The 17185-nt window shown below is 44.1% G+C and overlaps 1 protein-coding gene across 4 annotated transcripts in view; it reads right to left on the bottom strand.

Annotated features, from left to right (window-relative positions):
- The window catches only part of QRICH1 (glutamine rich 1), a 37194-nt gene that overhangs the window by 8066 nt on the left and 11943 nt on the right, over window positions 1-17185 (bottom strand). For 3 of the 4 annotated variants that reach the window (XM_088453993.1, XM_088453996.1, XM_088453994.1), the window contains 2 exons: window positions 5759-5857; window positions 55-226 (listed from right to left, as the gene is read on the bottom strand). In XM_088453993.1, coding sequence (XP_088310119.1) covers window positions 55-226; window positions 5759-5857 — 271 coding nt within the window. The remainder of the gene's footprint in view (window positions 1-54; window positions 227-5758; window positions 5858-17185) is intronic. The other variant, XM_088453995.1, reaches the window with a different exon arrangement.

Here is a 17185-nt window from a genome sequence, read left to right as displayed (position 1 = left end):
TATATCTAGCGTACCAGTACATGGAACCAGTCTACCCGTGAGAGCTGTACGTACTTCCTATCGGTGCCAGTCTGTTCTGAGACTCCTTCTCCAGCTCCGCGTTCTTTGTCTGCGCCCAGCTCTTCCATACTTCCAGCCCCTCGTGTGGTTTCAGGGAGTTTGGTAACATAAGTTCGGGAGAGGGATGAGGTGGTGGTTCAACCTCTGCAACTTGAACGGATTGAGTCTGAAGAAACAAAATCCATACAAAAACACATGGTTTACATTTGGATACAATGTTGTGGATAGCAAGCAGGTGCAGGGTAATTGTGATATAGCAAGCCGCCCTTTTGCCTCTAATCTCTCCCTTCACCAAGCTTTTATGTATATATAAGCCAGCATACTCTGTAAAGCTTTACAATTGAGGACATGACACCGCTTGGCCAGCACAGTGCATTGAAAGCAGGTCTATACATCTCATGGGAAGGGGGTTCTCTTTTTACCAGTATGATCAGCTATTCCTGGGTTAGCCTGTGTTATTAGCTGTTTGAACACAATTACAGCTTGTCCAACCTGGGGTGTGCGGATCTGATTGCTCACCCTGGGTTTGGGCAACTACCATACCCATTCGGATATTAAAAACACAGCTCAGGCCAATCGCGCTGCAAGCAATTAGTCCCTCAGGATGTCTAAGAGCTCATACAGATGGGCGCGATCAATACTAGTTAAAGCATAGAGAAAACGCTGTAGGTCGTGCTCACTTTAAAAAAAGCAAATCATTTACACTGTACACAATTATCGTAGATTAAATAACTTGCAATGCATTCTGAAGACCATGTACACACAGGCTGACTGACAAATGTCCATTACAACGTGGCCTGCAGCATTCACAAGTGTTACATGAATGAATGCTCGGCGATTGAGTGGACAAGATATTGGAAGGATAGAGCACAGGAAAAAAAATAATAATTCAGAAGCGGGACAGGACCCCAGTAGAGTACCCCAATAATCGAATATCTTTATTGGTGACATTACTATGGTTGGTGAATGGGGTATGTGGGTGAGGGGCTGGATCAGACCAAACCAAAATGATTTAGGCAGATACAGGAAAAGTCTACAGTATGTCAGCTACAGTTCAAAGTAAAGAAAAAAAAAAAAAATGTGGTGCACATGGGTCTACACTACTTAAGAGGAATGGTATCTAAGTGTTAAGTTGAGAACACACTATACGATCCCTCACACAATATATCGTTGTCCTGTAGACTCTAGTCAGCAAATATAACGGGAAACGGTCTCTAATGAGGTGTACCCTACTCTCTGGAGAACGGTCCCTTTACCAGGACGTTTTGCAAATTTTTGAAAATAAAAGAGCTCAGCCAAATGTGGACATGATGGCCTATCGGTTGAACCACAAGGTTCCTTAAGACGAAGAGATTCTTTGACCATGTGGATGAGATGGGTTTGGTCACTAATAATAATCTGAGTGTATGGAAAACCTACTTTTCCTTATGTGAAAAGAGGGCAGTTTGAGAATGCATAGAAGTCTCAGGCTTCAGCTGCGCCACCATCCTAACTCCTGGGGATCTCCATTTGAACGTATCTTCCATTCGAGCCATCAGATTTAGTGGAATGAAATATCCCTTCTTGGTCGGCAGTTTTTCTTCAGCTATTTCAGCAGAAAGGAGAGTTTCTGAGTTTTAGCTTTTAGGTCACCTTGGGGGAGATTGAATTGTTTGTGCTCCCGTAGCTCCACTCTAAAGTGGTCAGGAGCTAAATCAATGGTTTTAGACAACCAGTCCCAAGGCTGCATCCTACTGAAGGGTGACCAAAAATGTGCAAAAAGTAGGGCTTTGGGGCTGGGCGCGTGTGAGCCTTAACTGCAGCATGCATGGCACGCTTAACGCTGCTAATCCCGTGCAATTGGGCACGAGGACGCAGCCGTTGCACAAACCATTGTAATCGCCCCCTCAAATGTTGTAGTCTTCTTTCATTAAGACTGGACTGTTCTTTGGCTGCATCCTCTTCTCCGTCAAAATGTAGTAGCAATATTCCATCTAAATCAGGTTATTGTAATTACAGCCATAGACTGTGGTAGGTCTCCGGAAGACGTGGATTCAGTTCCCTCTTTGGATGTTGTCAGAGTTTTGAAGAAGACCTATGTTCATGAGACCTATGAAGTGCACAGGACCAGTGACCATATGAACATCCATGATGCCCACAGAGAGGTTGACCGAACAGATCACCGCTAGGTGGATCACTTTGGCAATTCATCGGCTTCCATTAAAGCAGGGCAGCCTGTTCCAAAAATGTTAGGGGACATTTAATCAGAACAGTAAGTGCTTCCTGGGTGGCATGTCACAGAGATGACATGCCTTGTCTATTTGGACGCGACGGGTTGGTTATGAGATCCCGGCGGTCGGGATGCCACTAATCAGAACACAGACAGCGGCATCCCGATACCCATAAGGAAAATAGGTAAGACTAACCCTTACCCGTCAATCCCAGTTGCCTAAACGTAAACCTCCCCCTCCAGTGCCTAAACCTAACCCTCCCCTAACACCCGATACCTACCTTCGGGATGCCAGCGGTCAAGATTCTAAGTTCGGGATTTCGGCAACGGTATTTCGCACCCCAGTATTCCACAATTGAATATCGCCCCCCCCCAGTCACTTTAGGTGGGAGATAGGGGGCATTAAAACAATTTAATTGCCCCCTAAGTGCCCAAACTCCAGCTCAGCCTCACAGTAGCCCAATGTGGACTCAGAGAAAAGGATTTAGCGCTGAATTAAATTGCCTGCATAGCACACCGTGCCACAGGGAGGCACTGAGTAGATCTGCCAAAAGATAGACAAGAGATCAACTATTCATGAACCTACAAAACATGTGTGTGCTTCCCTCTCATCAGCATTGCAACCACAACACAATCAACTTAAAACTGGAAAAAGGCTGTAAAACTGCATGTCTGAGTAAGCTTAATCAAGTTTATCTTTTTTGCCTTGCCCTGTTGTGTGTGCTGATTCTTCAGTGTCTACATGCACACCTGGCATGAATGCTGCCAGTTAGACACCTCATGGCATCAGTGTGGGTGTGTAAGCCTACAATTAAACAGTAACAAAATTATTCAGATGATAATTACATGCACTTAATTCCGATCCTTCAGGGATGATTTTTTTTCCTCCTATCTTTTTTTTCTCTAAGAACATAGGGCCTGATTCAGAGCCGCTCGTAAGCGGCCGCTCGTTCATTCCGACCGATGTTCGCACAACTGCGCATGCGTACGGATTTTAATATGCATGCGCGAACCAGTCAGTGCGGCCGAAAATCGTCTGCTCGCTAAATAGCGAATGCCTGCTATTTTGAGTGACAGAATGAGGCGTTTGTAGGTGGTAACAGGGGAAGGTGCTTGAAAACGGGGAGTGGAGATCAGAACGCAGGCGTGCCAAAAGGTCAAAACGGGCATTTTAAGGGTGTGCATAATTACTAAAGCAGCGTCATCGACCACGTCACTTGGTTGTTTTATAGTTAGAACTGCTCGCATGATTGTGGTAGGAAAAACCAACCAGAAGAATAGCGAGCAGTTCATACGCCGTCCGATGTACTCGATTAATCTAATAAATAGCGGACATGACGTATGATGAGAGCGGCCAGGGGGCGTTTTTTTCAAAATTACGTTCACATGTTTTGTTCGCTCGTTCAGACATAGAGGCGTGAATAGAACGCAAAGAGCGAACGGTTAATTTAAATAGCCAGCCCCTTTTTCTGGACGAGCGAGCGCAAATAGCGTCCGGCTCTGAATCAGGCCCATAGTTTGATAGGTTTCTGTGTATGCCACGATTGCCAGGGTTTTCCCCATACAGGCTTTAAAACCCTAATCACAGATCGCTGTGGTGATCACATGACTGAACAGTTTGTGGCCATTCAGGTTACATAATTGTGGTTTTAAGTTTATAGATTTCCCAGATATAAACAACCGGTGAAGAAATCTGCAAAAATATGGTTTGACAGGGACGAATGACAGGCCGGACCTGAAGGTTTTGTGCACACGCCCTGCAGAGGAACATTCAGGCAGTGTCTCTTTAAAAGAACAATTGGCGCACGCAAGAGGAAGTGTAATGTGAAAACTGTTCTCAGAGTGTAAAATTCAGCTTAATCTATGTGGAAGCATATGGTATGAATTACCACATTCACTAACAGCACTAAGGAACAATGAACACTCTCTGCAGGCAACTCAAAGCGCAGGGCAGAAAAATGCTTATTTAATTGAATTTTTTTTTCTCTATTACAGCATGTACAAGAGAAATCTGTATTTCCAAGTCTTAGGCTGTAGAATGTACTGTTCTCTTATAGAGAAACTGACTCTCTCAGAATACATTAACATTTTTTTAAAAGAAAATATGTTAATACAGACACCATCAGAAAAAGTGTGTTGATAGTAAAGCAACAATTACTATGTGCCATCTTCAAGGTCCCTACCAAGCATAATTATGAGCAAAGTGCGGTCACAGCGATTCATCTAGGTTTGTTACAGACACAAAAAGGAAACCATGTCACACCATTACATATACCTCTCTAGTACTGGGTAGAACCACGCTCCAGCTCCCATCGCGCCTGACGGAGCTATTCAATTGTTGCTCCTGTCGGGCGCGATCAGCTGCCAGCGCTCCATTTCAGCTCGCAGCCCCAGAGGGGTGCGAGCTGAAATCGACGAAAAGTGGCCTGTTTGGGCGCCCAAACGGCACTTTTCGAGATCGCGCCCAGCACTTTGGTCGGGGTTAGCCGATTTACGCGGCTAAACTCCACCACTTTGGTCGCGATTAGTGCGAAAAGCTGGAACAATTGAATAGCGGCCCGGGATCTCCCGTCACTTTAGACGGGAGATCCGGGCCGCGAAAACAATTGAATTCCGCCCCCTGAATTACTGGCACCACGGGTTACAACTAGGTGCTGGAAACATTCTGGCCCAAGGTGACATGATAACATCGTGCGGTTGCTGAAGAATTGTCAGCTGCATATTTATGCTGTGAATCTACTATTCCATAACATTCAAAAGGTGCTCTATTGTACGGAGATCTGAAGATGGTGGAGGCCATTGAAGCACAGCGATGAGAGGATGTGTGCTTTGTGACCTGATGTGCTATCCTGCTGGAAGTAGCCATTAGAAGTGGGGTGTAGTTCCCGGGTTAAAAGCTCGAAGCTATTCTATTGTCTGCATCGCGTAAGGCACTTAAGTGGGGAGATGCCATTTACAGCGACTAATGCCCACAGCTTAGTCACAGTAAACTGAATTTCCGACTTCAGTGCAGGGCACGATGATGTCCCTCCACGAGATAGCACGGTGACTAGCCCTGAGGTACTAGTTAGCGCACATTTGTGATCACTCCTCAGGACAGTGCGAGCAGAAATCCACTAGTCGACTGATTACAGTGTGGGCAATTGAATAGCTCAGGGAACTTAACCCAGGAACTATATCCCTGCAAAGAGAATTGAATTGCCCACAAAGAGGAACACACGGTCACTAATCATCCTTAGATTGGCTGTGACATTTAAACACTGCTCAGATGGTATTAAGGGGCTTAATGTATTCCAAGAAAATATTCCTCACACCATTACACCCCTGCCTGATTAAACAACATAAGGCTGGATGGATCCATAGATTTCTGCTGTTTATCCTACAATTTGACACTACCCTCCATCTTCAAGGACACAAGGATGATACAAACATACATGTACAAACAATATATACCCTATTACCACACCCCATATAAAAATCAGGACTCACCTGTGAGACGCCGCTGTCTGGCTCACCCGTCCACGCTCTGAAACCATGAGTCGCGGCCGCGGTGATGTCATCCAGCGGCGCCCACCCAGCCCGTAAGTACTTAAAAAGAAAAGCATGGTTACTAAGTAACATATCATCAAATATATAATGTTAGTCAAACAAGCACACATATATAATCATCACTGTGTATCTCTCAATATTTCATTATGAGTATACATAAAAATGATCAGACAGATCAACCCATAACTGTGCATATTACATGTCGTTATAGAAAGCATTGTAGCCCAAGAGTCTCATTTAACCCTCTCGGCGCTAGAGTACCCAATGTGTGTATCCACCTACTCTCCTTTTGTAATAAGCATTTAATTCTATTACATCCTCTCATATTAGGTGGTATGTGGTCTACAATAATAGATCTAATAGTAGCTATTCCATGTCTCGCTAGTACACAATGCCTCGCTACTGGTTGGTCGCTAAGAACCCATCACTAATGCCTGTCTGATAGCGCTCCTATGTGTTGGTTGCTTCTTAAGTCCCGTAATGTCCAATTTCACTACTTGATCTCTAATATTTCTTCCTCTAGGGAAGCTTGGTAATAAATTGGTGTTATTCAAAACTAGTAAATCCCTATCAGTGTTTACTATTGGCCAGCACTGTTTAACCGGTTTCGTAGTTGCTTAACTGTGTGGTTACACCTATTAACCTATGGTATGCTCTGAACTAACTCCCTCCGTTGATTTTTTTTGGGGGGTTAATAATTGTTTTTGTGGTATCTTCATCACTTTAGTCTTAAGAGCTTCTAGTTCATGTCTGTTATATCCCGGTTCTACAAATTTGTCTACCATCTGCGATAGAGCTTGGTCTACCTGTTCTGGATCTGAAGTGATCCTTTTGACACGCAATAATTGCGAGTAGGGCAACCCCTTACGCAAAGCTGTTGGATGAGAACTATCATACCTTAAAGATAAGGTGGCCATACACGGATCGGCACGATATAGGTGCTATATCGTGCCGTGTATGGGCACGATATCGTACCTGATATCGTGCTGCGGGGGGTCGTACATCGCATCCAAAGGTCTTCTTACAAAACCATCTGACCTGGGATGCGATATACGATCCCATACGATCCCATTGAAACGGTGGAGGGGGGAGCCGGCATATCATGCGGACTGCGGGGACCGCAGGAATGCAGGCAGTGACGGATCGGCAGTCGCACTACACGGTGCATCGCACAGTGTATGGCCAGCAATAGTGTTCCTATCCGTTGATTTCGTAAACAATGATGTATCTATTTTCTGATTATGCAGGGAAAGGTTTCCATCCAAATATTGGATGTTAGAACTACTAATGTTGTATGTAAATGTTACTCCTCCTCCTGATTTATTCGGTGTTTCCCATAAGGATGTCAATTCCTCTTCTGTGCCTGTCCACAGAATTAATAGTCTATGAATCTCCGATATGTTATTCATTAGCATTAACACAATTTTTGTCCTATATAATACATATACATATTGACATATGCCGGGGACACTGGGGACCCCATGGCACAACCCGAGATCTGCAGGTAGTACCTGCCATCACAGAGAAAATAGTTACGAGTTAACAACAATGTTAGTAATCTCACAAAAAATTTCTATCGGTGGTCCCTTATACACTAGGTTATCAGAAATCTATTTGTTTCACCGCCTCTATACCGGCATCATGCGGGATTGCCGGTATAGAGGCTGGCGACGTCCGCTGTACACATCATGGCATGGTCAGGCAAAGCTTGTGTTTCCTCTAGTCTCAACAAATGGTCAGTCGTATCTATTAAATGTGATGGTATATTCTGCACACAAGGATTCAGAAAGGATTGTAAATATATAGAAACAAGATGAAATAATGAATTCCTAGCCGAAATTATCGGTCTACAACAAACTGGATTTACAGTGCTTTTGTGCACCTTGGGTACGGTGTAAAATAAAGGTACAGTAGGGAATTCTATTGATAATGCCTCTTGTATATCTGTATACAAAGCTCGGAGCTATTCAATTGTCTGCAGTTTACAGCGACTAATGCCCACAGCTTAGTCACGGTAAACTGAATTTTCTGACTTCAGTGCAGGGCACGATGATGTCCCTGCACGAGATAGCATGGCGACTAGATCCGCGGCACTAGTTAGCGCACATTTGTAACCACACCTCAGGAGGGTGCGAGCAGAAATCCACTAGTCGCGGGTTTACAGTGTGGGCAATTGAATAGCTCAGGGCACGTAACACAGGAAATACATCCCCGCAAAGAGAATTGAATTGCCCACAAAGGAACACACGGTCACTAACCATCCTTAGATTGGCTGTGACATATAAACACTGCTCAGTTGGTATTAAGGGGCTTAATGTATTCCAAGAACACATTCCGCACACCATTACACCCCTGCCTGATTCAATAACATAAGGCTGGATGGATCCATAGATTTCTGCTGCTTATCCTACAATCTGACACTACCATTTGTCTGTAGAAGTACAATTAAAAGAGGCCAGGCATATTTTTATATAAACACACTATATTTTATATATTCCAATATAGTCTGGCACTCCGCACAACATGTACATCAGCTGGGTGCCTTCCTAAATGCAAATACACTCTCCTGAGTTCCCCAAAACAAAGAACAAGGCAGCACCAATCAATAATGTAACCAGAAAAAGTGTATTCAAATCATCAGCATGGTACAAAGAACAGCATATATATATATTTTTAATGGAATAGTTATGATATGCTGTCGGCTGAATACAGACTCTGGAATGTCGAATGGTGAGAATCCCGACAGGCGCAGGTAAGGACCCTAACCCTCCCTTAGTGGTGCCCAACACTAACCTCCCCCCAGTGGTACCTAACCCTCCCCACTGCAAGGTTCTAGGTGCTCTCCTGCACGCCACTGATAACAGGATTATTTGAGTTACGGTCACTTCTCCTATTAGCTTGAACCTGTCTGACCTTTCTCCTCTGAACTCTTATAAACCAGCCATTTTTACCCACAGAACTGACACTCCTTTTTCCTTTCGGCGCTATTCTCTGTAAACCCTAAAAACTGCAGTGTTGAAAATCTCGAGAGATCAGCAGTTTCTGATCCTCAAACCAGGCGCCTGGGACAGACAATTGTTAAACAGTGGCCAATATGTGGCACATTGCGTTCAATTGAATTCCCCCCAAGGAATCGGTATGAAATACCGCCGGCCGCATGGCAGGCGGTTCGATTCCTGGCAGCGGCAGCCTGACATCAGCAGAGTTCCGAGCAGCGGAAGCCCGACAGCGCTGGAAATCCCGATCGTGGATAGGTAAGTATTCTCTAACCTAACCCCCCTAACCCTCCTTAGGGGTGCCTAACCCTAACCTCCCCCCCAAGTGCCTAACCCTAACCACCCCCTTCCCCGCTGCCTAAACCCAAGTCCCCCGGGGGGGTGCCTAACCCTAAGTCCCCCCCCCCGGGGTGCCTAACCCTAACCCTCCCTCCCCCTAACCCTCCCGGGGGGGTGCCTAACCCTAAGTCCCCCCCCCGGGAGACCTAAACCTCCCCCTGCGGCTGTCCGCTCGCGGCACCCGGCATCACGACGATGCTAGACGCCCGGCATTTCACCCTTGCCAGGATATGACAGTCGGGAAGCCGGCTGCCGGTATTTAGGCAGTCGGCTTCCCGATTGCATACCCCCCCCAAAGTGGCCGCTGAGCGCATCTTGTAATTGGCTGAGCAGCCAGCGCTCTCTCTTTGTTAATACCCAGACATTTAACTGTGTTCCTAATTGTAAAATGCTGAGTAGTAAGTAAATGTTATATGCAGAAAGGTTAGTGGTATTATGGGTTTATGGAAGTTGTCAGGTGCATTGGATACAAAGCCTACTGAGAGTTTGACAAATTTGAGAGCCAAAAACAGAAAACACCAGATAAAAGCAAAACGTAACACTAAATAAACACAAACATTAGATTATAGTAATGAACTATCACGCACCATAAAAGCATCTTGCTTGGAACAGACACCAGTGTATTGTAATAAAGCAGAATGTGAGGCAGTGATTTCATTAATATGGGAGAGGGAAAGATGAAAAAAATGAAGTAACCGTTCACACACGTGAATGGTACACAGACATGAATGTAGCGTGTCCTACTGGTCTGTGCCTATGATCCTACCTCTGAAAGCTTGTGTACTGTCTTCATAGCATGTAATAAGCCTGATTGAATGTGCCGTTTAAGTTGAGACCAAACTCTAAATATGGCTGGGATGTTCCTAAAGCAGGTTTATGGTAAACTCATGTGTACTTTACTTAAAGCACTGCACGGACATGAGCCTGCAGCTAGCACTAGATTACATCCAGTCATTTTACACTTATTTTCTGTTTCACATACTTTCATTACTTTGTAATTCCCGATTGCTTCCTGGTCACCTATCACAGACCCTTCCAGGGTTTGGCACGGGAAGCCTGGATTCAGACCGGATCTCCCTCCACTGATCACAGCGCTCTAACTGAAGAGCATGACTCCACTGTTAGGCATTTTGTTGACAACATAACTTGGGAATACCCAGCTACAGTGTGATAGGGTCCAGTCTGTCAGCACTAGAAGATCTTACTTGTCTATTCCTATCAGATCAAGTCCACATGAGATTTATCAAACTGTATGGGAGCTACTGGTAAAAGGAGTGGTCCATGCTCTCTAATGCACATGCAAAACCTGCTTTACTACTAGCAATCGCAGCATCCGTTATTTAGAAAGTGACACCTTTTGATGTACAAATAGTAAGAGAAAAATGACCAATGCACACAAGTTAGAGTGTAGTAACTAAAGATGTCATGCTCATTGGCGCTTTAAAGCTTAAGGAAGAGAGGACCCAAGAGACCTACGAGGGCTGTAACAAGGAGGGTACAGGCTGTGGTCAGGATGTACAGTCTCATCAACGGAGATGGACAAACTGGATAAAAGCCTGGCGTGCAAATACCAGTACTTATTTATGCCGTCACTGAAGCAGGTATAGCCCTGAGGCTGCAGCTCATGGCATTTGGTGACATTTTATATTACGCCAGGCAACATCCAGGTGCCAACAAAAATGTAAGTGGACATTCGTCAAACTGGCATACTGATTGAAGTACTTCTGCTGTATGTACAAAACACGCTGATGGCCGATAAAGACCTGGTGCTCGCTGTATTACAGCTGCCGGTATCCAGTAGGGTTTTTTTTTTTTTTTGCTCATTTCTAAGGCTCAGTAAAACCTGTATAAAAGTGCCACTTAGGCTGCATACACTGGAGTAGTTACAAAATCAGTCTATAAACGTCACCCAGAAGTATTAGCCCTTAATGTTCCCGCTAGAAGGCAGGCAGCAGAATCACGAGCAAGGAATCTTCTGTGTGTTCCTGGAAAAGGGGGCATGTCCTTGTGGCACGTCCGCAATTCGTCACACTTGGAGGCGTGCCCAGCACTTATGAAGGTGCTGGGCTTCCCCCAACCTCCCCCCTCATGATTTTTATTCACCCAGATGTGATCGGACACCACAACTTTATCCACCTGCGGGACACAGCGGGCACATGGGTGGGGAAGGCTCAGGGCAGGCTGTTTTAGCGGAGAGCCACTAAAAGGCCAGGGCGCATCTTGCCTTTTTAAAATAGGGCAGAGTGTGGCGCCTAATTTGACAGGACTACTTATTTTCAGCAAAAAAAAACAGCTTAATGCTATTCTTCACCACTTGTGCAAAGACACTATATAGTCAATTGAAAGCACTTAAGTACCCCATATAGCTCCAGGGGGGCTAATCGGGGACATCTATACTGATCCCCATTGTTAGTGCATCGTTTGGGGGGTGTTAGGCTGACTTCCCCATCACTCAGAGCATTTTGACTGTGAGTATCGCCAGGACGCGTTTTTGGAATTGAATACGGCGAATAGAGGAGGAGCACCTGATAAGTTTCTACCGCCAATACACGCGAAGTAGGCGAACTGTGCGGCAGGCGGAAGAGTATCGCAGGTGCGAAACTAATTGAATATGGGCTATATTTTGTCCAGGTGCAAATAGTAACTCTACCAGGATTTGCTCCTAATCAGGGAATAATCTGCATATATTACATTGCTAAATACTGTCCCACAGATTACAGTAGAAAAGATAGCACAAATAGCCTTCACACTACACAGGTCATATTACAGATACTGGACCGATAAACAGGCAGTGAGGGCTAGACACAGACAAAAGGTAGAGTAATGATTATACTTGTAATAGACTGTCTACAACATTCAACAAATTAAAAGCAATAAAACACCAACACAATGGCATATTAACCTTTATCTTCAGTGATAATACAAGGGGGGAAAAAAACATAAGACAATCACTACCACACAAGCATTTCAGATGAGTTTTAGGGCTTGTCAGAGAAGCCAAAAAGGTACCACACTGACCTAGTGCTTTCTTTGACACTTTGTTACAGATTTCTACTTTTGATAATATATTATCATAACAAACAAAATACCTGAAGAAGCTGAGTATTGTTAGCACCGCAGTACCATATCCCATTCAGGGCCAGCACCAATTGTACTGTGCAGAACTGACACCCACCAACTGCCGCTTCAACGAGCCCAGATAACTGCCAGCCTCAGACTTTCAGAAAGATCATAACATAGCAGCGCCCGTCACCGTAAGCTGAAAGCCTATATGTGCAGTATCTTTAATGGATTTATATTAACATCCATCCTGACATAGATCCATACAATCCAAGGTTTGCCAAAATTGATTTATACCAATATCTGCATACTTTACAAGAATAGAGGGTCGATTAACCTGAGTAGCCTACGTGGGCTCAATTCACCCTCCCACAGTCAGTAACCGCCTATTACTGACTCCTCCCACTGTGTAGTGTACGGGTAACTCGCTGCCACCACCAAGCTCCTAAAACCAGCACCTAGAACAGCCTACGTCTGGCAATGTGTGGATACACTGCTGCAACACTTCCTGGGTAGAGTCAGCCAATTCTCACTGGTCCCTCACTATGGACCAGTCTGAACTGAGTAACTGGCAAAGGGTTTCAGCTTCGGACACTTTGGGCTCAACTCAGAACAGGAGGAGAACAGAGTAGCGTTTGGTGCTCCTCTGGTACTGACAGGATACAACCAGATGCAGGAGTCTTAAGGAAAGAGGTTTACTGCTCATTGCTGATTGTGCTTGGTACAAATCACAGCATACAATAGGTTACAGAAGTACAATCCTCTCTGGATTGTCAGAGAAAACGCTACAAGAGCCACATCAGCACTTTATATAGTAAGGCAGCGTTTTTCAACCACTGTGCCATGGGACACTAGTGTGCCGCGGCGGTCATCTTAGCACACTTGTACTGTAGTGCGTTTTATTCCTAAAGAGGACAATGTAGTGTGTTTTATTCCTGTGGAGGTCAATGTGTGTGTATTTTTTAATAAGGGAGCCAATGTGTGCCTTTTTTCATTGGTCATGCACGCTGCATTGCTGGATAGTGTGCCAAGGCAATTTTAAAGTTTTGTGTAGTGTGCCTCAAGTTGAAATCACTGTAGTAAGGGGACACAATAGAAGTAGTTGTAAACGTCTTGAGCCGTGTAGCCACTAGGCGATTAAAATGAGCGACTGAACGATAACGACATCGTTCAAACGCTCATTAATCGTTCGCAAATTGGGTATGAAAATGTCGAAAACGACCAACGATGCGCGCTCCCGCTGGTCATTTTCGACAACAATCATCGCCTGAACATGCCGGTCAATCTGCCGATAATGACAGATTGGCCATGTTCGGGGATGAGGGAGGATGCCTACACTGAACGACTGATCATTCAGTGTAGGCACTACAGGGGAAGAGGAACGACTGTACGATTACAATGTTGTAATTCAAATTGTACTGTCGTTCCTCTATCTGCTACTGGTTACGCACCATAAGACTAGTACAGGAAACCATCTCAAAATATAAACACAACTTACATTCCTCCTTTCATATATCTAAAAGGTGCCCATACAGGGTGCGATATATCAGCCGATCTGACGGATTTGTACGATTTGGCCGCTATATCGTACCATGTATGGGCATGATATCGGACAGTGCGCGCACCCGTGGGGGTCGTACATCGCACCTCCAGACCTTACTGCAGGTTCAGTCGATCTGGGGGATGTGATGTGCGATCACATGCATCGCTATGTGGGTGGGGGGGGGGAGCCGGCATATTGGGCTGTCGGCCACCCGATCGCACTGTGTGTGGGGACCACCCGATACGTCTGATCCCCAGTCTCGTCGCACGGTGCATATCGCACTGTGTATGGCCAGCTTATGACCCAAACCAGTTTGCCTTAAACACAATTTGATTTAGCACATGACTATCTTCTTATCAGCACTTGACAAAAGAGAAACACGCCCCAGAGTGCACTGCGTCCAACATAGGCTTGGTCAGCTAGCACTACCTTTCACTAGGGCAAGGATAACAACGCACAACAATGACAATGTTTCCGATGTGAAAATAGCTACTTCTAATTGATTTCAGCATGCAAAGAATGAATATGACATGTAAAACTCTCAGTTAGCTCTGAGTTCCGACATATAGCCCATTTATGGCGATGTAGGGGTATTCCTAGTGAAGTGGGCAGAATGGAGAGAATCTTACCAGCAATCTGCGTTCCGCGCAAAGGGGGCGGGGCCTAATGACCAAATTAAATGAATCCGTTATTTGTCCCCTCCCCTATTAAAATATATGTGACTCATGGGATTACCCACACAAGATAACTGTGGTGCACTGAGTGACAGCATAGGGAGCGATTCCACCAAGACATCTCAGCAATGGAACAAAGATATCAGGGTAGGTGATCACTACTGCTGGACAGTGACAAGAGAAGCCCCAGGAGAGGAGTACAAGCGACAAGCAAAGAGAAAGCACCCCCATGAATAGGCCACTATATTACATAGTACTTTCCTATGCTGTATGTTTGTTTCAGTTTGTGTTCTTATTTGTGCTTGATAGAAAATAAATAACAGTTTTAATTCAATCAAGAAACTATCAGATTATTTTAAAATAGCTTTTCACTATGACTATATTAGTAATGTACATACAGTATAGTGCAAGTAGTATCGCTCAAAAATAGAGCTAGTAAAAACATTCTGAATTCATTTTAGTTTTTCTTGACCTCAAATTAGTAATGTATGACTTATTTTTAGAAAGGAAACAAATTAAAAGTATTAATTTGTTGTACAATGTAATTACCATAGCATGTCTTAGGTCACAGAAAATGGCAATTTATTATAAAATACTGAATAATAAAAGTGTACAGACGTCAATGCTAATAGTCACCCAATGGCAGGTATATGTTGCACTGAAAACTGTACACATTGTGGAGTCTAACATCTAAAAACACTATAGGAAATGTATTGCCCAATCACAAACTCCCTCACTGTCACTAGGTCAGGTGCGAAGAATCCGACATAAACCTAGAGCGGTCACAAAGATCTGACACACACTGCTACATCTCCAAGCATAGAGGTAACAGTATGTTAAGTATTAAGGCCCGTATTAAATTAGGAGGCGAAAAGTTTTCGCCGATGCACGGTTTTCACCTGTTTCCGAAGTATCGCCCTATTCAATTCCAGGACGTTTTCTCCTAGGTGAAAACGCCATAGGCAAAAACAGGCGAAAAAGTTTTTACATCAAAAGGCAGGAAAATAGAAGTGCAAAATCCCTATTTTTGAGGGGAAAAAAAGTGGGGACTTCCTCCCTACTAATGACTAGTTAGGCAAAAAAAAATAATATATATTATTTTTCTAAATACCTCCTGAAAAAGCCATGTCATTTTTGGGGTAGAAGTGCAAAAAGTGTTAGAAAATTGGGCTAAAGTACTGGGACAGGTATTTTGGGGTGCTGTGTGGATGGGACAGGTGTTTTTAGGATTGCAGGAGGCTACAGCAGGTGTATTTAACATTTTTTTTATTCTGCACTTTACAAACCCCAAAATATACTAGTATCCATTTACATGTACCCCCAATTTATCTACAGCATTTATTTGTCTTAAAAGACATTGCTTAATATAATTTATTCACACTTATGCATATAACAGCCCTTTGACTTAAAATAAGATCCCTAATTACTTTTATTATGGCTAATAAATAATACACTTCAATATTGATTCCCCGGGTGAGTTAGGCTTTATTGGGGGTACAGACCGATACCCCCCCCTCTAAAAAAAAACGGACCTTTTTGCCAGTTCCGCTATTCGCTGCATTCGCCCATATGCGTTTTCAGTCTAGTAAATATATTTGTCCTAAAATATCCCCTTTGGATGTAGAGGTAGGCACTTATTATATTCTTCCCATAATGCTCTCCCTGAATAGCCAACAATAACTAAATGTGACCAACACAGCCCTGTAAGTGTAAAGACGTGTGATAGGAGCTAACAACACAAAAGGAGAAGGCACTGCACCAGTCAGTGTTGGCGGCACTGCACCAGTCAGTGTAAGGCAGCACTGCACATAGACTGATATGGGAGATGCTACCACATTCACCATCCTGCAGACACTGAATATAGACAAAGGGGGTGATTCAATTCTTTTGCTCGCCCCCTGCTGGGCGTTTATACGAATAAGTGCCCGACGGAGCAAATCGATTGTTTCTCCGTTCGTGCATCCATTAGTATTTAACGTGCCTAAAAGCACTAGGGTTTAGCTGTGTAAAGCGGCTAAACCCATTGGTTAGGGCACCCAAACAACGGACTTTGCAGACATTTCTTCTCGCACCTTAGGAGGCTGCAAAAAGAAATGTGCCCCCCATCAGCTTTAGGCATCCAAACGGAGCAACAATTGAATTGCTCCGTTGGGTGCAATTCTGCAATTCCACAATATATATTTTCCTTGCTACTGTCGTGAGCACTCCATCCTCCTAATATAAAAACAATAATAATAATAATAATAATAATTATATAAAACAAAATAAAATGGATTGATATACATTAGACAAAAAAAAAAAAAAAACGCATTTCAAGACAATGACTGGTTGAGTAAATTATTTTAAAACTAATGGCGCATACACACAGTCCAATTTAAAAGAACGATATAAACGATAACGTTTCTGGTTTATATCGTTCTTTTTTTCAACCCCTCTAACGACCAAACGATGATCTATGCGTGGGCACGGATAGTCGATATCGACCATCACTCGTGCCTGCAGGCCAAGCTGGTTGATATCGACCAGGTTAGTCCGTTTACTATAGGGACCCGCGATTGTTGATCGCAGTGTCGTTATAGTAGTTGGGGGGTTGATGCATGTGTTGGATGTTCGATATCGAACATCCAACACATGCAGGACGATCATATAACAAGGGGATGTCAACGTGAACTGTATAAAAACACAATAAGAAAGCGAAACCAGGTATTGGATAGAAGGACGTAAAACCCCTAGATGCAGGATGATACTGTAACCT

This window comes from Taudactylus pleione, unplaced genomic scaffold (assembly GCF_031769625.1).
Source record: "Taudactylus pleione unplaced genomic scaffold, aTauple2 ptg000607l, whole genome shotgun sequence".
NCBI classification, from domain to species: domain Eukaryota; kingdom Metazoa; phylum Chordata; class Amphibia; order Anura; family Myobatrachidae; genus Taudactylus; species Taudactylus pleione.
This window is presented reverse-complemented; position numbering and strand designations above follow the sequence as displayed.